The sequence below is a fragment of the Dysidea avara genome, chromosome 6 (genome assembly GCF_963678975.1).
Source record: "Dysidea avara chromosome 6, odDysAvar1.4, whole genome shotgun sequence".
In the NCBI taxonomy this organism is placed as follows: domain Eukaryota; kingdom Metazoa; phylum Porifera; class Demospongiae; order Dictyoceratida; family Dysideidae; genus Dysidea; species Dysidea avara.
The window spans coordinates 2265703-2291096 of NC_089277.1; the positions used below are offsets into that span (position 1 = coordinate 2265703).

The 25394-nt window shown below is 36.3% G+C and overlaps 1 protein-coding gene across 1 annotated transcript in view; it reads right to left on the reverse strand.

Annotated features, from left to right (window-relative positions):
- LOC136257887 (ankyrin repeat and protein kinase domain-containing protein 1-like) overlaps positions 1–25394 on the reverse strand; it is a 199304-nt gene that overhangs the window by 131028 nt on the left and 42882 nt on the right. Inside the window, exons 3-4 of the mRNA XM_066051210.1 lie at positions 19055–19153; positions 7175–7273 (exon numbers count right to left, since the gene is read on the reverse strand). Coding sequence (XP_065907282.1) covers positions 7175–7273; positions 19055–19153 — 198 coding nt within the window. The remainder of the gene's footprint in view (positions 1–7174; positions 7274–19054; positions 19154–25394) is intronic.

Here is a 25394-nt window from a genome sequence, read left to right on the forward strand (position 1 = left end):
AAGCACAGTCACGGTACTACAACTGGGTCGCTTCAGGGGTTGATTCAGAATACTCCACTTCAGGAAATGTGTACTCACTACGCGGGAGACCTTGTCAATATCCAGTGGGAGGAATAGCAGACACTTGAAGTCTAAAACAAGCCCCAAATGAAGAGGACGTACGGAGCGAAAAGGAATCATCCAAACACGAACCGCAAATTTTTTTAGTTTGAAGGTGAGCAGTTTGTTGTCTTGCGCGGAATTGCAATATAAAGTTCAAGGTTGAACATAATCTTTTCAAAAGTGGAGACTGGCATGTGATGCCAACCTTACATGGCTCCACACTTACCTGATGTTATAATTATTCTGGTGTATTTACTGCTGTTTTGATCCATTTTATAGCAGCTTCAGTAATTGTAATTTTGGTCAGAAACTATTTATAATTTCTCTTTGTAGTATATAGTGATGTCATTGTGTTATATAATAATTATTATCCTTATTGCTTACAATGTGACAAATAAAGCTGAACAGTGTCCAAACAAATCTTTTTTAATAATAATATTGCTCTTACATTTTGTTATCTGATTGTCAGGTTTCCGAAGTATTTGTTAATTGTGATTTGTGATGCCATTACTTACCATGTTATATAATATTACTGATTTTTCCAGTTAGTTATCCTTGAAAATGCATTGGGTACCTGTGTATACTTAGTATTACACAATACACACAGTTTTATTTGTGATTATTCATGTAATATTCTGAGTGGTCAATCTACAACGAAGTGGTCAATCTTGAGAGGTTTTACTTAGCTCATATGCTGTTCTCCATAAAATAGTTATGTGGTGAAAATTTTATGTCATTATTAGTTTCCTATCTAGATTTATGACACTTTGAATATTGTGTTTGGTGCCATACGATATATGTAAAAGCATTGAAAATACTGTGCATAAAAATCATCACAATGTCAACTTCTTTTGCTTATATCTTTTGATAGGAACCACCAATTGAGGTGGGGTTTGCACTAAAATGATCCTGAAAAGTAGCACAATATTTGTTATACCAATAAATACATGGAATGTTAATTATTTAATTTAGTTGGAAATCTCTAGTATAAAGGCCCATCTCTGTACCAACTTTGGTTGGAATACGATAAACAGGCAAAGAATTATTAGCGATTATTCACAAAAATAACACCAATATGTTGTCACACCTACAGGATAAACCGCTGACGGGAAGAAGCTGAAGTGTGGGTGAATAGGTTAACTATTGAACCTCAAACCTTTTGTGGTTTGAAAGAAATCGAGCTAAAAACCAGGAAGATACAACGAAAAAACCAACAGTGTGTAACAATTATGCAATCATAATAATAAACTAATTTAAAAACGACTACTTTCCACGCCCACCAGAAAAACCGCTCGGAGTAATGCTTTGAAATTTGCTACACAGATGGAATAATCATCTTAGAAAGGATCGTCAATGGTGTAGAAGAATCAGACTTAAAGCCACGGAGTTATAACACAAAATCAAGTAGCAAGTGCGAGATCGAGATACTCTAATAGAGCAGTCACCCTAATAGAGCAGTCACACTGAAAAGAATTCAAAGGATCAGCTAGAAACTAGTAACCTGTATAGAGTTAAGCTACAAACAGTTCATCCTGTAGAGATATCAACTAGAAGAAGTTACCTTGTAGGGAGTTCAACTACGTAGTTCAGCTAGAAGAAGTCACTTTGTAGAGAGCTCAGCTACAGCTACAAAGAAACCACCATGTAGAGAGTTCAGCTACAAATAAATCACCCTGTAGAGGGATCAGCTAGAATAAATTACCCTGTACAGAGTTCAGCTACAAAGAAACCATCATGTATAGAGAGTTCAGCTGCAAACAAATCACCTGTAGATAGTTCAGCTACAAACAAATTACCCTGTAGAAAGGTCAGCTAGAAGAAGTCACCTTGTAGAGAGTTCAGCTACTAACTAGTGACCCTGTAGAGACATCAGCTAGAAGAAGTTACCTTGTAGAGAGTTCAGCTACAAACAAATCATCCTGTAGAGAGATCAGCTAGAAGAAGTTACCTTGTAGATAGTTCAGTTACAAACAATTCACCCTGTAGAGAGATCAACTAGAAGGACTCACCTTGTAGAGTGTTCAGTTACAAAGAAACCGCCATGTAGAATTCTGTAATAAATATATGTATTATATATGTAGTAGTTGTAACATGGGCACGAGTGATTTGCCTGAAATCACAAGTGCCCATGTTACAACTAATATATTCCACTTGGGTGAATCACCTGCAAGTGTACATGGAAACTGCAGGAATGCTTTTCGAGTGTATTTATATGGGACCATGTGACTTTCGATTGTGGGTAACGTTGTAAGAGCAACGACAAGGCACTGCTGAGAGGCCGAACGTAAGTGTATCGTCACGAGCATGCAGATCGCTTCGATTGTGGATACGCAATTAAATACAGGAAGCCCAAATACGAGCTGAACAGCTCATAATGAAGCTTAAGTGCACTATAAAGTACTTACTATGCTAGCCTTGAATAAACTAAAGCAGTGAATATGATTACAGCGTTATAATGGACTAGCCAATTAAGCGCCACGCCCAGTCACTACACGTGTGTGACATCGTGCCAGGTGTCAAAACAGCAATTTAAAGACGATTCAACTACACTAAAGTACTTACTTTACTAGCCATGAATAAACTAAAGTAGTGAATACTGTTAACACTAATGGCCAAATCAATTAAGCGCTACACCCAGTGTCTGAGGGACATCGCCACGTGACTATTGAATGTAACATTTTCAATATAAACTAACCTGTGACCTTCTTCATTCAGTAAAACAGTGAACTATCTTCTTCCCTAAGTCCATGATCTATGCCTTGGCTCACTTTACAAAAACTAAACCCACTATTGATCCTGTGAAGTGTCGCTATATTAAAGGAGAGGAGATCACACAGTTTCATCAAAGAAATCAAATGGTTTCTGAGAATGCTTGGAATGCATTAATGAGAATAGGAGGCAGTATATACAAGTTATATCCCTCCTAGGAGGGATATAACTTGTATATATACCACTTTAGCGTGGGCGTTCAAAGGTGCTGCTCTCTGTTTAACTCACATATTGCCCGGGCAATATCATGGGAAAGCGGTTTGCCAATGACTTTGATACCCAGCCAGTTCAAAGAATCGATGCTCTTTGACTCATTATATTGAGCGACATAGAGCTTTGTATTGTGGGACTCGGTTTTGTAGAGGTTGCTAAGCTTAGTACATAGGCTAAGATAGAGTAGTTGGTTGTTACTAAAGGATAATGAAGGCACAAAATAACTGTTTGGGCGATTGTGGATGCGTATTTCTACCCACTGCGTATCAGCCTTTGAACAGACCATGGAACAGCAAAGCTACTACTGCTACTTTGAAATAGGTTAGTAACTTACAGTTCTAAGTACTTAACTTAATATAATAACTTACTTACTGTCCCAATAGCAAAGTTTGTTGGCTTAACTTAGTACAAAAATGATAACAATATAAACTCCATCCCACAATTGCAAGTTTTCTAACATAGCATGTTGAAGCATAGTAACGTATTAATGACGTTTTAAAGTATGGACAACGTTTTGATGGCTATTAGCCCACGCTATTAAAAACACAATCGATCTTCAGATGCTACTGTATAAAACATATGGGATGAGTTCTCGTAAGTTCTTTCACCTATTAGGTGAGTACGCCCCAAGTGATATATATCACTTGTACCATGGCTGCTTGGGATTTTGCTGATATATACACCCAAAGCCCGAGGGCCGCTTTGGGTGTATATATCAGCAAAATCCCTGCGGCCCTCGGGCTTTGGGTGTATATATCAGCAAAATCCCTCGCAGCCATGGTATAACTATTACGTACTACCTCTTATTCTCGTTACTGCATTCCTGAGCACTGCTAGTAGTGCTATTATACCACTTATACACCTTCTCTTCCCTTTGAAGTAAGGTGTGAAAGTGATATATAATCTAATCCAAAACAGCCAAGCTGTAAAAAAAGTGTGCAGCCCTCAGAAAGGCTATGGTGAAAAAAGTTGTGAAATCCATGGTGGTGGCCAAGAAATGGCTGTGATGGTAGGTTAATGGTAAAAATTTTAATAATGACAATTCAGGTGAATTTTGTGCCGCTTGGGTCTTGGCACAAAATTCACCTGAATTGTCATTATTAAAATTTTTACCATTAACCTACCATTACAGCCATTTCTTGGCCGCCACCTTGGATTTCACAACTTTTTTCACCATAGCTTTTCTGAGGGCAGCACACTTTTTTTACAGCTTGGGTGTTTTGAATTAGATTTCACTTCTTTTTGTATTTGTATACCCCAAAGCCGGCCTATGGCCAGCTTTAGGGCTGTTTAACCTATCATTTTTTGTTTACCACAGGAAGAAGAAAAGATAAAGCAGGGTGATTTCTTTGTAGCTGAACTATCTACAAGGTAACTTCTTCTAGCTGATCTTTCTACAGGGTGATTTGTTTGTAGCTGAATTCTCTACAGGGCAATTTGTTTGCAGCTGAACTCTCTACATGGTAGTTTCTTTGTAGTTGAACTCTCTACAATGTAATTCTTCTAGCTGAACTCTCTACAGGGTGACCTGTTTCTAGCTGATCTCTCTAGGGTGACTTCTTTCTAGCTGAACTCTTTATAGGTGATTTGTTTGCAGCTGAACTCTCTTACATGGTGGTTTCTTTGTAGCTGAACTCTCTACAAGGTGTCTTCTTCTAGCTGATCTCTCTACAGGATGACTTGTTTCTAACTGAACTCTCTACAGGGTGATCTGTTCATAGTGGAACTTTCTACTGGGGGATTTGTTTGCGGCTGAACTCTCTACACGATGGTTTCTTTGTAACTGAACTCTCTCCAAGGTACCTTCTTCTAGTTGATCTGACTACAGGGTGACTTGTTTGTAGCTGAACTCCCTACAGAATAACTTGCAATGTAATATAATTCTATAATGGAGTAAATTATAAACGTAGCTGAATGCTCTATTAGGGTGACTGTTCTATTAGAGTATCTTGATCTCACATATGCTACACGTAGTTGGCTTTGTAATCATAACTCAGTGGTTTGTAATCCGATTCTTCTGTACTACTGCAAGGACTTTCTCTGATAATTATTCCAGCTACACACCGATTTTCAGCTCACTGCTTTAAGCGGTTTGCCTGGTAGGCGTGAAAGCTAATAGTTTCTGTAATCATAAAAATCAATCGCATAATTTTGACACAGGTTGGGTTTTGTGTCATATCTCGATGGCCTTTAACTAGATTCCTTTCAAACTACAAAAAGGCACTCCTACGATAGTTACTCCATCTACATAACAATTTTTAGCTCATTCCTTCAAGCGGTTTACCCTGTGGGCGTGACAGACATTCCACCTAATTTTATGCAAATTATCGGTCATAACTCCGTGAATGTCCATCGGATTCCTACCAAACTTGGTACTGAGATTCGCCTTAATGAGCCCTTCACGTGTGCCAAATTTCAGCCCGGTTGAAGTACGTATTCGTGTTTTATGGCGAATTTTGCAAAGTGTGCTAAAAGAAGAAGTAGAAGAAAAAACGAAGAAAAAAATCCAAACTTTGGCCGCTTGTATCTCGGAAATGGCTTGAGCGATGTTCTTCAAATTTGGAATTTAGACTCCCCCACCTAGCCGGCACTTCTGTAGCAAACTTAGTTTCAATCAGATAAGGAATCACGGAGCTACAAAAATGTGAAAATTGCGTTTACCTTCTTCCTGTAAATATACTCACGGAGTGGCGCGCCGGCTTCTTGGGCCACACGACACACTACCGTGTGTCTTGATATATAATTTGTACATTTATTGATAAAATCAGAAATATTTAAAGTATTCATCTGCTTCATCTTTTCTTCTTCCTGTGGAAAAGAAAAAAAAATTGGTTAAAAAGCCCCAAAGCTGGCCATAGGTCGGCTTTGGGGTATACAAATATAAAAGAAGTGAAATCTAATCCAAAACAGCTAAGCTGTAAAAAAGAGTGCAGCCCTCAAAAAGGCTATGGTGAAAAAAGATGTGAAATCCAAGGTGGTGGCCAAGAAATGGCTATGTCGGTAGGTTAATGGTAAAATTTTAGTAACGACAATTCAGGTGAATTTTGTGCCAAGACCAAGCAGCACCAAAATTCACCTGAATTGTTGTTATTAAAATTTTTACCATTAACCTACCATCACAGCCATTTCTTGGCCGCCACCTTGGATTTCACATCTTTTTCACCATAGCTGGAGGGCCACACTCTTTTTTTTACAGCTTAGCTAGTTTTGGATTAGATTATTTTATCTACATTTAGTATGAGGTCAGCTATGGGCTCTTTAAGGTGCAGGTAAATCAGTACAACTAAAACATCCTTATTGGAACCTCACTACAATAAAATACAGTTGTAGGCCTTGCAATGATATGTAGTTAGACCATGGAATTACCAAAGGTGTGTATTGGAAACCACTTAACAATATTATGATATTATAAAAATATCACATACAATTAGTCAGTGGCTAATCCATAGGGGTCACATGGGTCACATGTCCCATTTCAAATATAAACACAATTTTATACAAGATCAAGATACTCTAGTAGAACAATTAATAGAACAGTCACCACAACACTATAAGAATCCTACAAAGTTTCTACTATGTACTAAAACTTGTAACTGTAGCCCCATGGGCATGCACACTGAGCCTAGCCTGAGTATGTTTGCTATTGATTTCTTGTTCAACTTTTGTGTGATTTAGATGTTACCAAGCTTTAGTTATTTGCACATAAAACCAAACATTTCAATCTTGAAATGTATAAAACTATTACCTTTAACTTCTGAGGAGGCCAGACCTCTGCTCCATACTATGCCTACTATAGCATGGTACTCCCCTTGCTAAAGACTGGACAAGCTTCTGCACGAATCTGCAGAATCCAGATGTAAACATGATTATTTTAACAATAAGACGTGGTTGTCTCAGTACAAAACTACTGGAGAAATCACATCTTCATCATTTTTATATGTGATACTGAGATTCAGTTTAACATTAACCAATAATAGTGGGAACATTTAATTGTTGAGGAAATAGTAATAATAAACCAATAATGAGAACTCTGTTTATTAATTACCAAATTCATCAAACTTTACCACTTTACAGTATACTGACAACTAACCTTGTCCTGACAATTGACGTCTGCTCCATATTCATGTAGAACTCTAATAACATCAGGGTGGTTGCCACTTGCAGCATAACGAAGGGGGGTCTGGTTATCCTATTAATGAAAAGAGACAACATGCAACAGTAATATGGCACATCACCATACTACACAATATTATTATTATCATTTTAAAACATCTTGTGAAAATACCCACACATCATTGTATATTTTATCATTTACCATATTTAGCCATAATTTTATGGATGTATTATGTACAAGAATTTCTTAATGATGGTCAAAGATACAATTAACATTCATTATAATAGAATTGAAATTGATCAGTATTTAATAGTGGTGGATTCTTTTACTATAATCCATTATAGTCACATCAGTGATACAAGGAGTAGACAGGATACTAAATGTGTAGTTCTGTCAAGTAAGTATTGTAAGGTGATCATGTGATCTTGTAAACATCACTTGTATTGGTATGGAGAATAGTTACTTGCGTGTTTATCACTGACTATTAATTGTAAATCAAGAAAGTGATAACCTGAATAACAAAACCTACTATACTGTAGCTAGTAGCAAAGTGTGGAACTTTTCTATACACAATATTAAAGCACATGTACATAGTATGGACCCACAGAATATGTCTGAAGAATTTCCAGAATAGTGTGAGTTCCCATTTATTGGCATCATTTGCAATGACATATGAAGTTGTGGTTTGAACTATTCACTAGAGCAGTCTTCAGTCTATTCGTGCACTAAAGTTTAATTATGGCCCATACATGTTATAAGTGAAATCATATGCTTATCCATGTGCCAATTATCAACATGAGGTACCTATGATCAGCACAGTGACTGACCAATTATCAGTAGACTGTGCAGTTTCATGAGTAATAATACATCTCTGCTGCCTCATTAGTTCTTTGTGATAAATTTGTGGGATATACAGTCCTTGGATTTCACAGAAGATAAGGCCAGCCATTCAAGAGATAAGAAGGTTAGAGGAAAATGCATAGTGGTTTCCAATACAAGATTACTTTTGTGCAACATCATGGTTAACCAGCACAGCTTTTTAGGATCATAATCACTGAATGAAAATGATTGTAAGAAATGTTTTAAAGGGTATGATAGCCCACAGTGTTACTGGGTAGCTTCTATAAACACTGCAGTCCGCATACTTTATAGGTGCTGATAATTGGTATCTGTTGATAATTGGTGACTTGCACTAATAGGTGCTAAAAATCAGAAATAATTCTGAACAATTTTCAGAAATAATTTTACTTGCAGTGTAATATAAAAATCTCTTAGAGACACTTTTCAAGCGATGCTACCATAAATTGTATTAAGAGGTTGAGATACTCTTACAGAGAATTCACCTACAGTATACCCTAATAAGGTAGTCAACCAAAAATATAATTATTACAGTGTCTTGATATTTTAAGCTAGTCACTTGTAATGGCCTCTACAGTTGCAGAAGAAACCAGATTTATTCATCTGTATTTGAGGAATCACTTAAGGATATTTTGGGGAATAATTTTCAAGGATAAAATAGGTGAAGAAATAGTTAGAAACAATAATAGGAAGATTTAAAAGCATCCTTTATACAGAGTATAGCGTAGATCAGTTGATATTGTAAATGACAAACGTTTGGTGAGTAATAGTGAATTCCCTTATACTTGTTATTACATTTGTTATGTGTAATATTTGATAATATTATAGTCCAGAGTTTTCTTCAGCAAAATAAAATTGAGCAGTATAAACCTTAAAATTTTCTAGCTGCCAGGATCAAAGTTATTTTGTAGATTTCATCCTTTCATCACATAGAGCAAAAGTACAGTAGATCAGGGGAGATCTTGTATACTATGTCTATGGTTGATTTCTACTAAAATTTAAAATTAAAAGTGACATGATTTGGTTCATTCAGAATAATTTAAATAGTAGAGAGTGGATCACTTGAAACCTTACCTAAAGGTCAATTATCCTAATGATAAAATTAATGACAGTTTAATTAAACTACTTTATGAAAAAGGATACTCTATTAAATGAATAAATAAATGCTTGTTTGAATTTATTACATACAAATACACTACCTGTCATATCAACTATAATTATTTTATGAGTGAGAGGAAAGACACTTGATTAGGCCCGAGTCAAATGCACTCAAAATTTTGTCCAAATATTTTTTTTTCAGGAAATTCCCCAAATACTGACGTAAAGTGTATTACCCTTTTTAGTGTTTTCATTATGCTTGTATTATGCTAGCAACATTTATTGGAGCATTTTAATCAGTGAATACTAGAGTATTCACTACAAAGTGTTGCTAAGAAGCTATGTACAATCTCTATTTCAGTTTGCAGTTTTCACTGGCTGCTCCATTAGGGAGTATTAATCTATTTTTATGGAATTAATAGTTTGAAATATGCACCTACTGTGTATATACATTATGCTAGCATTATGCTTATATAGAACTCTAGCCTAATATGCTTTCTGTTATGCTGGCATATTTGATGCAGGCCCATATACACTTGTATGCCAATAAAAAGGGTACATCACACAGTATGGTAGTATATATTAAGCATACAAGTTAACTTCAAAATGATCCAAACACTTTCAACTTATGGTATTAAAATAATTAACAAAATTTTATTTGATTGACTCAGTAACTCTTACTAACATCACCTTCAGACATCACATCTCATGGCTAATACCACAGGTTTGATATTGTTGCCATTCAATGTTGGTTCTGCCCAAGACATACCTTTATGCCAACTGCAGCAGCAGCTACATATAATGCATGTCATATACTTACCTTTGTTCTCCTTAGTGACCCATTTCTTTCCCTACTACCACATAGGTGTTGACTTTCTGGTAGTACATATGCTGAGTAGTACATTCAAAATGGATAATATCTGTAGTCTCTGCAGAGGACCTTCTTGACTGGCAGTACATATTGTATAGAAACAAAGCAAAATGTGTCCATATCAGTTTTTAGTACTTGATACTTAGGAGTGTCTTTGGCAAGATATCTCTGGTGACATTCTTACTTTGATATGGCATGCATGGGTTCACTACTCACAAAATCTCACAAATAAATAGTAAAAGAAGAATTCAAATAGGGGATTGATCATAGGAAGTATAAAATAATGAAACAATAGAGGTGCCACGTACCTGCAGTTACACCTGTGACTGGTGGAACCATGTTTGCAAAATTCTACTTATGCACACTGTGTTTAAATCTGCGTGCCAAAATTGTTCATGTTTTTATCACTTCAGTACACAGTGAAACAAGGCTCCAATCAATACTTTGCCTGTTCATGGTAAGTTGGAATGTCTATGATGTAGTAGAAATAAAATCTACTATCAATATTTAAAATGTCCCTTTTTGTTTGTGCAAATGTACTGTAGCAATATAGAAAAGCTGGACTGGGAATCACTTGAAAGCAGACGATTAAAATTAAGATTATCCATGATGTACAAAATTATCCACAATGAAATTGATATCCCATTTGATTTGTATGCTAACTTTGCAACATATTCCTGTACAAGAAATTATCATCCTTTTAACCTCCTATCATTGCAAGCATCAAAGACCTCATATCAGTCCTCATTTTTTCCAGCACAGATTTCACTTTGGAATGATTTACCTAACCTAGCTAAAGACTCTAATTCACTTGAAGTATTTAAATCTATAATTAAATTATAATTTACTTATTGTATTGAATTATTTTTTCTTTGTGATTCGTCTGTACATTTTTCTTCAGTTCTGAAGTTGTACAGCATAGGTAAATAATAATTTAAAAAAGGAACTATACCTTGATGAATCTTCCTGTTCAAGCACATCTGTAATTTATTTCCATAAAGGTTGGTGTATGAAGCACTGTAATTCCAAGATTATTCAATTCAAATGGCTACAACTTTTGCAGTCCACTCCTTTGTTATTATAGAAACACAAAAACAGTAAAAGGAATTGAGGAATGTGAAATAATGGTGGTTTTCTGCTCAGCCACTCACATTTTATCCTATGACTAAAGTATGAATCAAATGCACAGTAATATACTGTAGGTGGAGGTGTTGGTAACCTTCCTTATTTCATTACTTTTTATTTATATGAAACTACTGGAATTCTTTTCATATTTGAAGTAAATTTGCTGTCAGAGTACAAAATACTCCAATATAACATACACACTGTGTACAGTAAATTAGTTACCACTACTGTGCAATGGATAAAATTAATATTAACTAACTAACAAAATTTTACCTGTGGGATATCAATGGACCAAGTTATAAATATACATAGCATATAATTATGGGTTATAGCATATTATTTTGTAACTTTATCATAAAATCCCCTTGGAAATAGTTTACACATTTAATATGGCAGCAGAGTGCTGAGCCCATAAGTGATTCTAAGGGGGGACCATGCCCCCCCCTCCCCTGCTTAAAAATAAACATTGAAATATCTTGGGGAAAAGTTGCAGTATAGATTGACATTGGTATTTTTACCATTTTTCATGTTTTAGTATACATTTTAGGTTGTTTTAAGCCATCAAATTGCAAAAATCCTGCAACTTCTACCCCCCTGAACTTCTACTTTATATTACAACCATATAACAATAGTCATACTTTGCCCTACTTGGCCCCCAGTAGGTCTGGTCTAGAATCGCCACTGGCTAAGCCATCCGAACACTAAGCGTGTTAGCTGGTGTAATACATCAGAAATTACTGAGAAATAATTTAAGACTGTAGTAAGAAAAACAACAAGGATAATGAAATTAATGGCTTTCATAACTGAAAGTTGTCAACAGCAGCTGTTCATAGAGTAACAAGATTATCTGTAATGGACCACAGAATATTCCATTGTAGTGATCAAAATGAACACTTTATTGTCAACAAATAAATATTCAAATATTTCACTACCAAACTTGTACTAATCGTTAATCATTAAGGTGAAGCCTTAGTTTACTAGATCAATTGGAACAGAATGTTTATAGTTGTGCAGAACAAACTCTAAAAACTTTAGACTTATTAAAATCCTGATTCCAACACACTTAGAACAACTAACTCCATCACACTACTGGCCACATGTGATACTACTAGTAATGACAATGCTCACACCTACAGTAGGAGACAAAACTTGGGTACACTAAATTTACTAGAGAGTGAAGTACAGTCAGGGAGCATATGTAACCGGGCCTGCGATAATAGGGCATGTAGGCACATGATTTTTGCCTACTTTTTTAAACTTCCATCACTCATAACTTTCTGTACCATTGTGCTATGGAGTTGCAATTTTCAGCTCTTAGTAAGCATTTGATTGGCAACATGAAGCAAGTTACAGAATGCAAATATACTATTCCGGTACTGTGATATGTGATAGAGCAGTCAGATGAATTATAATAGAACGGTCGAATTATTCTAATAGAAATTAACTAACTTGAATAATTATCCTACAGTATTTCAACTAATCCCAAGATTTTGGATCTATGTTAATCAAACCTTAAGAGTTAAACCTGGAATTCCTATGCTGCAACAGAGGGATGGTAGCTTTACTGACAATGACAATGATGTTGCTAATTATTTTGTTAAATGATTATTTTTGCAGGGTTTTTACTAGAGAGGATCTTAACACTATACCCACCTTACCTGTAAGGTACTTTAGTTCAACCCTTTCTGACATACAAATAACACCTGATGATGTTTTACTACAACTACAAAGATTGCAACCTCATACATATGCTGGTCCAGACCAGTGTTATCCTTGCATTTTGAACAATGTTCTCCACAGTATCATCACCCCTCTAACCCTTATATTCGATCAATCTTTGAAGGAAGGAAGTTTACCAGACACATGAAGAGAAGCCACAGTAGCTGCTATTCATGAAAAAGGATCCAAGACTGACACTTGCAATTATAGACCAGAAAGCTTGACATAAGTAGTTTGCAAGATGCTAGAATCTATTATCAAAGACCATATTATGCAACACCTTGCTTCTAATTCATTGCTTAATGACCATCAGTATGGTTTTCATCCTGGCAGGTCATGTGAATTGCAGCTACTCAGATTTTAAATGATTGGACTCGGTGCCTGGATAAAAATAAAATACCAGTTGCCATTTTATATCTTGACTATCAAAAAGGGTTAGATAAAGTACCACATCAAAGATTAATATAGTCAACATCACTTAAAATTGGACGGTAGTTATATCATCGGCAAAAGTCCACTGTATATGATTAGATGCTGTAAATCATTGATATAAACAAAAAACAAAGTTGGGCCCAGAATGCTTCCTTGCGGTACACTGCTGATAACGGGAGATACATTAGAATACGACCCTCTTATATACACAGACTCTTTGTGTCCTATTTCTAAGGAAGTTATAAATCCATGAAAGTACATTACCAACAATACCATATGCTTGTAGCTTGGATACTATGCTACAAAACAATTTAGATTATTTTATGCAGTGGAATAAGACTTGGCAGGGATCTTTAAACATCCCCAAAAGCAAGTATCTGTCACTAGGTTCTTCAGATGGTTCTCCAAGTAGTGATAGCTACACACTTTTACAGTTGACTCTGACGACATGGAGATTCAGGAATATAGTGAGGAACGAAACTTAGGCGTCACCTTTTCAAGTAATCTCAAATTTTCAAAGCATGTCAGCCTTTCCATCATGAAGGCAACAGAATGGTTGGAATAATCAAGTGTACTTTTCTTCACCTCACCCTAACAGTATTTCGTATATTGCACATCAGCCTTGTTAGACCCCACTTGGATTATGCATCTATAATCTGGAATCCTTACCTATTAAAGGACATTAGAGCATTAGAAGCAGTGCAAACATGTGCTATCAAGATGGTTCCAGATTTATGAGATTACAAGTTTTAAACTTACCTTCCCTTTACTACAGGTGAAAACAAATGGACATGACAACTACCTATAAAATTATCAGGGGCTTATAGTATGTTCACATTGAGCTGAATCCTGAAAAACAGCTAAAAATTGAAAGTGGATTTTTTTCTCAACAGAGTTAACATTTCAGCCAACCAGATGATTATTGGTAACAGTTATTCTGTAGGGCAGGGACGGAGGAAGTAGATGATATGAGGGGGGCTGGGCTGACCCAGACTTAGTCTCTGGTTTAGTATGGTGAGACCAAAAAAAAAAAAGGTCGCAACCAGCTGACGATAGCTGCCCACCTCACCAGCTACGCATTAATAGCTGATAAACTACATAATAATCCTTACATAGCTCGCTACACAATTAGAGTGACTGCTCTATTAGAGTATCTCGATCTTTATAGCGGTTTTCAGCCCCACTCCAAGAAGGATAACTTCGGCGTGGTATCATTCTGAGGAGGGCTTTAGCCCCCTAGCCCCCCCCCCCCCCCCCCCTCCTTTCCGCCGCCTATGCTGTAGGGAATTCAGCTACAAACAAGTCACCCTGTAGTCAGATCAGCTAAAAGAAGGTACCTAATAGAGAGTTCAGCTACAAAGAAGCCATCATGTAGAGAGTTCAGCTCAAATAAATCACCCTGTAAAGAATTCAGCTACAAACAAATTTCCCTGTAGAGAGATCAGCTAAAAGAAGTTACCATGTAGAGAGTTCAGTTACAAAAAAACAATCATGCAAAGAGTTTAGCTGCAAACAAATCACCAAGTAGAAAGTTCCGCTATGAACAGATCACACTGTAGAGAGTTCAGTTAGAAACAAGTCATCCTGTAGATAGATCAGCTAGAAGAAGTTACCTTGTAGAGAGTTCAGCTACAAAGAAACCACCATGTAAGAGAGTTCAGCTACAAACAAATCACCAGTAGAGAGTTCAGCTAGGAACAAGTCATCCTGTACAGAGATCAGCTAGAAACAAGTCATCCTGTAGAGAGTTCAGCTACAAACAAGTCACCCTGTAGAGAGTTCAGTTACATTGTAGAGAGTTCAGCTACAAAGAAACTACCATGTAGAGAGTTCAGCTGCAAACAAATTGCCCTGTAGAGAATTCAGCTACAAACAAATCACCCTGTAGAAAGATCAGCTAGAAGAAGTTACCTTGTAGAGAGTTCAGCTACAAACAAATCACCCTGTAGAGAGTTCAGCTAGAAACAAGTCACCCTATAGAGAGATAAGCTAGAAACAAGCCACCCGTAGAGAGTTCAGCTAGAAGAAGTTACATTGTAGCAAGAGTACATAATATTTATATTATGTACTCTTGATTGTAGAGAGTTCAGCAGTTCAGCTGCAAACAAATCGTCCTGTAGAGAATTCAGCTACAAACAAATCACCCTGTAGAAAGATCAGCTAGAAGAAGTTACCTTGTACAGATTTCAGCTACAAACAAATCACCCTGTAGAGAGTTCAGCTACAAACAAGTCATCCGGTAGAGAGATCAGCTAGAAGGATCACCTTGCAGAGAGGTCAGCCACAAAGAAATCACCCTGCTTCATATTTTCTTCTTCCTGTAGTAAAGAAAAAAATGATAGGTTAAAAAGCCCTAAAGCCGGCCATAGGCCAGCTTCGGGGTATACAAATACAAAAAGAAGTGAAATATAATCCAAAACAGCCAAGCTATAAAAAAAGTGTGTGGCCCTGAGAAAGGCTATGGTGAAAAAAGATGTGAAATCCAAGGTGGCGGCCGAGAAATGGCTGTGATGGTAGGTTAATGGTAAAAATTTTAATAACAACAATTCAGGTGAATTGGTGCTGCTTGGTCTTGGCACAAAATTCACCTGAATTGTCGTTATTAAAATTTTTACCATTAACCTACCATCACAGCCATTTCTTGGCCACCACCTTGGATTTCACATCTTTTTTCACCATAGCCTTTCTCAGGGCCGCACCCTTTTTTTACAGCTTGGCTGTTTTGGATTAGATTAAGTTTCCATCACACAAATTTTATTACCACAGTGAATTACCGCTAGTGTGATTGTCACAGTATCACAACATCAAATTTTAATCATAATTATACAACATTACCGTACATTATCTTATTACTGTACATAGTCAGTTATTGTTCCCCTGAGCCTTCCTTTTACCCAAATAATTAACTATATATTGTGTATGCAAGCCAGCTATCAAACTATTGAGAGCACTGTGTAGTCCTTTTAAATGTCAGTATTGCTTAACAGAAAACTGAGTGCTTTTTGGTACAGTAGAGTTTTAGTGATACAAACTTAGCTATTAGGTTTTTACTGTCTGTAAACTGTTACCCAGTTGTAGTGTTCTATAAGTTACACTTGTGCATACTCCACTACAGCAAATACTTGTAAGCTATCTTGTACACATACCACAAGTCAAGGCTGAAAAATGTGATATAACTTCAACTGTCATTGGGTATGGCTTGTGGTCACTGCAAATCATTGACAAACCACTCTAGTACATCCCAGAGCTTAAAACACCAACAGCCTTCCAGCAGTATTATTCGTAAGAACACAAAATATTACAACTTATTTTGTGGTGTCTACAAATTACTGCCCCATTATTGGTACAACTCCACTCAACAAGTAAATTATCAGGGTGGGTCCAGGGGAGCTTCTGTGGTGTCCAAAAACTCGTCAAGCAAATCAAGATTGCTATACTCTAATACAGTAGTCAACCTAATAGAGCTGGCACTGTAATACAACAGTCAAACATTTCAAATGTACTAGTATTATAACAAACTGCTGAGTTTGTTCACTTTAGACAATTTAAATTTCCTTACCGTACCTCCTAAACTGATATGTGTGCCTACACAGTAAGGTAGAGGTATACCACAAATTGGATTGGTGACTGTAATGGTTGACAATTTGGCCATTTCTACTGTATCAGTACTTGGTACAAATGCTTTGAGAACCAATATTGCTACCAACAGTTGTTTTTTTTTATGGCAGGTATTAGCACCATTATAAAGCATTCTTGTTCACTACATATACACAGAAAGCCTCTCTATTAATTGTGCTATAAGGTGCAGCATTATGAAGAGTCATACTTGTGCATAATTACTGCTGTTTTCATAAAATATTCTACTGAGTTTTCTGAATGTAGTGGCTATTTGTCTGGTTCTGGATGCCAATTTTACCAAGCCATTCATCTGGACTGGCTCAGTTCATGTGATTCGGTTCACGTGAATAAAAAAACTTTGACAAAAGGGATCCTCAAACAAAAAAACAAAAATCATGGCATGTCCGGGAATCGAACCCAGGACTTGAGGCAAGGATTGTAACCACTGTGCTACATGGCTCCCAGCTACCTACTTCTCTCCTTATATAAGAAGAATACGCAATGAAGAAGAGACCAAACCCTGGCCGTAACCCTAATGCTAACATGATGTTAACCTGTTAAGCACAATGATGACTTTCACTGTCTGTATGAAGAAAAGTTTTTGGGTGAGTTCAAGGCAAGCTAGGGTTGGCCCTTGCTTTGCTTGCTCCGCATCAAACTCACCCAAGAACTTATCTTCATACAACTAGTGTATTTGATACTCGAGTTATGGGTGACACTGCTGGACAAATGGTACCACAGGAACAGGACCACATGGACGAATAGCCTGGTAAAATCGGTGTCCAGAACCGGACGAATAGCCACTACATTTTCTGAAACAGTAGCTGTTACACTTTAAGAACAAAGAATTGCACCACTAGGATAAATTAAATAATCTGCTGTACCAGCCATCTTGATAACTCAACAGTAATCTGGACAAGTCTTTGAGGTAGCATGCATTAAAATGTCGTACCTAATTGTCTGGATAATGTAATAGAGATCACACCACTATAGGTAACCGGGTAGAAATATTGTGTGCTTGGTAGCTATACTACACATTTGCTTTCTCCAAACTAATATTATACAGAGCACACTAAAATATCACTACACCTGTAGTAATAACTATTAGGCTACATTCACTGTGTATAAAAAATATACAAATATCAGGTCAGTATAACTGGTATGGGCTCTATAAGGTATAGGTATCAGTACAACTAAAAATCCTAATTGGTAATCTTTACAGTTAAGAACAGTTGTAGGTCTTCCTTTCTATGTAATGATATATAATTAGTCCTGGAATTACCTCAGGTCTGGATTGGAAACCAGTTAACAACATTCCTGGAGCCACCAATAATTATGATATTATAAAAATATCACATACAACTAGTCAATGGCTAATCCATAGGGGTCACATGGGTCACATGCCCCATTTCAAATATGAACACAATTTTATACAAGATCAAGATACTCTAGTAGAAAAATTAATAGAACAGTCACCACAACACTATTAAGAATCCTGAGCAGTTTTTGCTGAGTATAAAAACTTGTAACTGTACCATGCATATGGGCACACTGAGCCTATTAGTAGTTGTTTGTAAATGAAATTCACATGGTCCTTTGTATGCCATAATATATGACAATTTACTTTAGTCTCATAACCAATTACTGTTATATAGTTTGTGACATAATCTGTTAGCTACTGATTTCTTACAACTCATGTTCAGTACTTGCGTGATGTAAAGATTTAGATATTTGTGTATAAAACCAAAAATTTCAACTCTGAAATGTATAAAATTAATACCATTAGCTTCTGTGGAGGCCAGACCTCCTGCTCCATACTATACCTACTACAATGATGCATCTCCTTGCTAAAGCATGGACAATCTTCTGCAAAATTCAGGTGCCAAACATGTTTTTAACATGAAAATATGGTTGTCCCAGTACATGACTATTAGAGAGGTTACACGTTCACCATATTTATGTTACTAAGGCTCAGTTAACATTAACCAATAATAATGGGAACATTTAATTGATGAGGAAATGTTACATTTAGTAATAAAACTAATAAAGGAAGGAAAAGTTTAGACTGTTTTGGTTTAACTCTGTTCATTAATTACCAAATTCTCATCAAACTTTACAGTATACTAACAACTAACCACATCCTGACAATTGATGTCTACTCCATATTCGTGTAGTACTCTAATAACATCAGGCTGATCGTGCAATGCAGCATAATGAAGGGTGGTCCAGTTTTTCTATTAATGAAAAGAGACAACAGCAGTAATGTGGCACGTCATCATACTGCACAATACTGTACAATCTTATCATTAACTGTAATACACAATACATTATTGTATACCCACACATCATTGTATGCTTTATTAATTACCATATTTGATTATGCTATGTACAGGAATTTATTAATGATGGTCTAACATGTGATAAAATATTCATTATACTAAGAACTGAAAATGGTCAGTGTTAAATAGTGGTGGTCTCTTACTAGCAACCATTGGGAACACAACACTGCAACACATAGGGAATACCCTAAGGAAAACTACCTTACAAAGTGACACTTTCACCAGTCATGGTCTTTATAGTGTTAGCTATATTTGATTGCATTCATTATGTTCATGGTGAAACTGCTGTGGTTGTGTGGTAAAGTGTGAAATCCACCATAATGGTAGAGCAGCTAAGCAAAAAACATCGCTCACTTTTTCATTATATAAAAGCACCAAACTTGGCACAATATTTGCTAGGTTCATAATATTTCATATTAGATATGGTGCCATTAAAATTACCAACCATATCATGCTCAAAGTACCTCACAATCAAAACCAATTTTAACAAGTTGATGTTGTGCTACTTCTAAAAACCAGGCGCCATGCAGCTAGCTAACTAATCTGGAATTAACTATAGACAGTATATACTACTATGAATTAACTAACTATGTATTACTACTTTACAATAGGGTAGTTTTGGGTTGTGCAATAATATTATTAGCCAATTCTCGTATTTCGTAATTCATGAAATATTCGTAATTCGTTCAATTACGTTGCTATGCACTGCTAAGGAAGCGTTTGTTAAACAAACCGCTTTTACCAACATATTACGCACAAAACTATCTTCTAAACTGTTTTATAGTGTGACTAACGTGTTTTTCCCCACAAATTCCCTCTACAAAGCCTCAAAGCTGCTCTTCATTTTCGTTCGCGTACGTAAGGGATACGCCCCCTTTTGAGGCCTGCACCGTTGTTTTTCAGTTGCTAAATGCCTGAAAACCTCAAGGGAAAGGTAGTCTGAGGAAAGTCACCACACCCGTATTTCAGTCCGTCGAAAAGAAACCACCTCAGAGCAAAGTTCCCCTGTGCAGAAGTTTAATACAGACTTCATTTCACTTTTACTTCTTACTTAAAAGCTGCTTTTACTTCTTACGTAAAAGCTGCTTTTACTTCTTACGTAAAAGCTGCTTTTACTTTTATTAAACGATTTTGCTCACGTGGGTGCGTATGGACAAACATAGATAGGTAGATACGTAGATAGATAGGTAGATAGGTACACACACACTTTTACGAAAACAATTTCAGTAAACCGGGCGCACGCCCACAGCCGCCCAAAGGCGGCTGTGGGCGTGCGCCTGGTTTAAAATTGGATTTGGGAAGCCATAACAGTATTTAATAGTGAATTAAAAGTTTACCAAACCCAAAAGTTTAACAATGGAGTTGTACATCCACATCATCAGCTTGCAATGTTAAAATGCATGGAGGGTCAAGGTATATTATATGAAACCATAGATGTGTAATATAATTTCTATTGGATTGAGCCTGTACTTTTACACTGTAATATTGGCTCCATTAGAAGTGTTTACAGGCAGTTTATTTTGCCACATTTTGAAAGATTTTCTGCAACTATAAGTTTGAAACACATTCTTGTTATTTAAACATAAAACAAAAATTTTGAGTGCACTTGTATGGTTTCCTGACCAGCTAGAAATGTGCTTATAACCTAGTTTAAAAGTTTCAAACATGTCCTAGGGCAGTGATTGTGACTTGGCACTGTATCTCAAATGATTTAGTATACCTTACTCAACTTCCACAGAAAAGTTGGTTCTTTTATCACAAAAGTGAACAATTTCATCAAAACTTGTTGCTTAGCTGCTCTACTAATAATGGAGCATTAACAGTGTTAATGTACCTTCAGGGGACTACCTGCAGCTGTATGTTGCAATGTTGTCATCTGGCCATGTAATATTAGATGGATTACACTAGATGGGTATATACCATCACAACAACTTCAAATAAATGTTACAATTGCAATTAGTTGATGGACAAGTTTAACCTCCAACATTGAAGGTGTTTGTAATAGAGTACAACTGGGAATTTTAAATCTTATTTACATGTAAGTTATATTAAAAATTATTCAATATAAAAATATAAATAAACTTGCTAAATCCATAAAATTTCTATCTTCTTCCTCAACACTTTATATGCTGGATCCCTTGAAAATATTTTCATGCACCAAAACATTATGGGTAAATAGCTTTCATTCACAGAAAACGTTTTTGCCATATAGCCTGAAACATGTGTAGACAGATACACACGCTATCACACAAGTTTTTCAAGACACCTGGTGAGGGGTACTGTATTTTCCCAAGATCTTGCGGTATACGAGGTGCCATGTGCTAACAATGTGCACGCATGCGAGTTACAAAATTTGTAAGTTAAGTGATAGATAGTTAAATAATGTACTGTTAATACTTGTGTTAGTCATTAATCAGTACTAAACTGAATAAAACGACGCACAAAACCGAATCAGCACTGTCCTATTTGTCAGATGCATACGCATTGTTAGTGCATGGTGCTTTGTACGCAGCAAGGTCTTGGAAAAATACAGTAATTGGAAACAGTAGAAATGGAAACTGGAAACAGAAAGTGGAAATGGAAAACAGAAATGGTGAAATTGTCATATAAATGTACCCTAGTTTAGTGGCCACCTCTTAAAGACTACCTTCTTATAAAGACCACCTCTGTACAAAGACCACATTGTAATTAGATCTCAAAGATGGTTAAGAACCACTTTGTGGTCACCGTTGATAAAGGCCACCTCATTACATGGTAATATTTCACAAGCTTCAAACATGTATTTCATGACTAAAATCAATGTCATCTCTTTTGTCCACACTTCACTCAAGTCATATACCATCATCACTTAGTTTGTACCAGCATAGATCATACTATGGTACCAGAATGTGTCACACAAAATATCCCATGCAAGTGAAATGTAGCTAGTACACTACAATCTACTGTATCAACAAAGAGCCTAGTCTTTTAGCTATTTTGATAAAGCAGTGTGACAGGATGTTTGAAACCTAGTTATTATTGCAATGTGAAGAAGTAGTCTTTGTAAAGAGGTGATCTTTATAAAAGGTGACCTTAGCCATCTTTGAGAACTACTTATAATGGGGTCTTTTTACAGAGGTGTTCTTTATAAGAAGGTGGTCTTTAAGAAGTGGCCACTAAACAAGGGTTTTACTCTAGGGTACATTTATTTGATGCTTTGACTATTTCCATTTTCCATTTCCACTTTCCTTTTCCGGTTTCCATTTCCACTGTTTCCAATTGCCCCCTAGTGAGTGCCCATATTTATCCTACAGTTACCTGTGGGCATACACCTGGTTTAATAAGCCCATTAAAGCAATCCCTTAATTGATGCTTTACTACTGGTTGTATAACATTTTCTACATCTTACTGGATAACATGCTATAACTACATACCATTCCAACAGTGTTTGATCCACCCACACACTGTGGCATAAGCCTACATTGTGTATCTGTGAATGAGTGTACACTACCACATCTTCATTTGTGTACATAAATAAGTTGGATGCTGTCTATGGCATATTGATATTATGTAGGTAAGCTGCCAAAAGCTGGCTCATTAAGTTTATCATACAGTAAGTGTGGAAATTTTTGGTCTGATGATGCAGAAACACACTTCATACTGACCATGGACTATGCCTTTTGTGCCCATGTAAACCTGTTCACGTAACACAGGGGCAGTTAGTATATTTGAGTGGATCTGGGAAACACGTCTTATTGCCCATGATATCAGATTTGATTTTTCACCAATAACACAAAGCTACATGAATATCAAATTTCATAATTTAGACTTGAGTGGTCTGTTTTTGCTAGCTACTTTTCCCAAGCACAGTGGCAATCTGTACAAGTGGTCTGAGGCCATAATGAAGTTCTGGCCAGCCTGGGGATGGCTGTATGTGGCTGAAAAGTTATGAGGTATTGAATAAAGACCTGTGATGTAAACGTTGTTTCATTTTAGCCAGCTTTGATACCTGAATGGCCCATAACCTGGCCTGATTCATCTCTATGCCTTTCTCTTTAATTGTTTATACAGCCCCTTGCTCAACTCCAGCCCACCCCATTTGGAGCTCACCTGCTACAGTCAACCATGGTTTAGAAACTATCTAAAATGGCATCAAACGTAGCTGTTGGCTACTTGTACAGTGGATGCTCTTGAAGACAAGGAATTGGTGTAAAAATTGGTACACGTACTGTAGCTTCATCCATTGGCAACCTACAACACACTGAAGACTTAGTCCTCAATAATTTAAATAGGTGATAAGACTAATTTTCCCAGACTGAGTTACATACTGTATGAGTATGATGTGTACATTGTCTCAGTTTGTTGTTTGAGTATATAACGTGTAAAAAGAATAATAACAGTAAGTAAATAATTATAAGAATCAAAATCTGTTCGACCTTAGTTTGGCAGTTTACTGGATGAACTACTGAGACTGTGGTATTGTCATCAAACCAGTAATATGATCTAGGAAATTGGAAATGGGATGGGAATGGACAATGGGGATGGAATGAGAATGGAAAGGAGGAATGGGAGCAACCAAAGAAAAATGCGTGATAAAGGTCATCATGTCAGTATACAAGTTGGATTTTACAGCACAAAGCTTCTTTGCAACAATTATGGATACTTTCACTAAATTTATCGAAATGCTATAGCAGAGCAGTCAAGAATGTTTTCTTTAACTATCCCACTAGAGACTGTCATTGAAAGCCTATGAATTGATGGACTAGTTATAGCTGGCATAGGTTAGGTGTATAAACTACCTAAATCACAACACTGAAAGTTAGCTGCTCCTTTCAAACCATAAACAGTTTAAAATAGTGATTAAATACTGATGAAGAGATTCACAATGTATTCTAGTTGACAGCCAGTGTCTATTTTATAGGCTTTATAAACTTGCACCTGTTGCTTCCAGGTAAGAATTGAAGTCATAAGATGGAAAAATACATGCAACAGTATGCAGAAGAGGCTTCAAGAGGAGTCCCTATGACTGGTTATATTGTACGTAGTATCCTCATTGGTGCCACTTACAAATACTGCAGCTTCAACATACCTCAACATGCGACTTTTATCGGTGGTTGCAGGTACAACTTGCTGCATCTATATGCAGGCAGTGTGAATGGCACTGTGAGTTAATTGGAATCCTTTGTAAATATATTCATGTTTAATGGTTGAATTACATTTGTTATTTCAAAAAAGTATAGCTAACTTTCAGTGTAACTTTAAATGTTGATGATTTAGCTAGTCCATACACCTAATCTATACCAGCTACTGTATAGTCCATCAATTCACAGGCTAAAATGCAAGTCCCTGGTGGGACAACATTATTGATTGCTCTAGTAGAGAATTTAAATGCAGGTAATCGCTCAATTAGAGTGTTTTGATAGCTGTGGCAGAAGGATCCCAACATTGTTGCAAAAGAAGCATTGTGTTACAAATACAACCTGTATATTGACATGATGACCCTTATCAAGCATTTTCCATTGGTTGTTTCCATTCTTGTTTTCCGTTACCATCCCAATCCCAGAGTTCTATATACTTATCCTTCACTTTCAAGTATACCAGTAATATTGCATTGAATGCCATTAGTTGTATTATGTTATACGAGGGAAATCAGACATCAGGTCATTGGTAATTAAGTAAGTTATATGTTGATGGTTAAGTGGTGACTACAAGACAGTAAACTGTGAGGCTTTCAGGTCATAATGTGGTATATCCAACTTTAGTGACACTTGACTGTTTAATTTTCATAAACAATACCAACTTGATTAAAAGTATTATTAGTTAATTGCAAGGATACCATGAAATACCAGATATCAGTGTATTTTCTCAATACTGGATATCAGGAGCAAAAATATACAACATTCAACATCTGTAAGTTTTCACCACACAATTACATTACTACTACACTGTTATTTACATAGTTATTTCAGTCAATTGCTACTAGTGTGGTTTTCAAAAACACAACATCAAAATAATAATTATTCATAATTTTCTATCAGTGTACACACTACACCTATCACTCATACAACATTACCTCTTATTACTGTATAATTATGGTTAGTTGGTGTTCACCATGTATATAATCTTTTAAAATGTCAATAGCTACTGAAACGTGCTT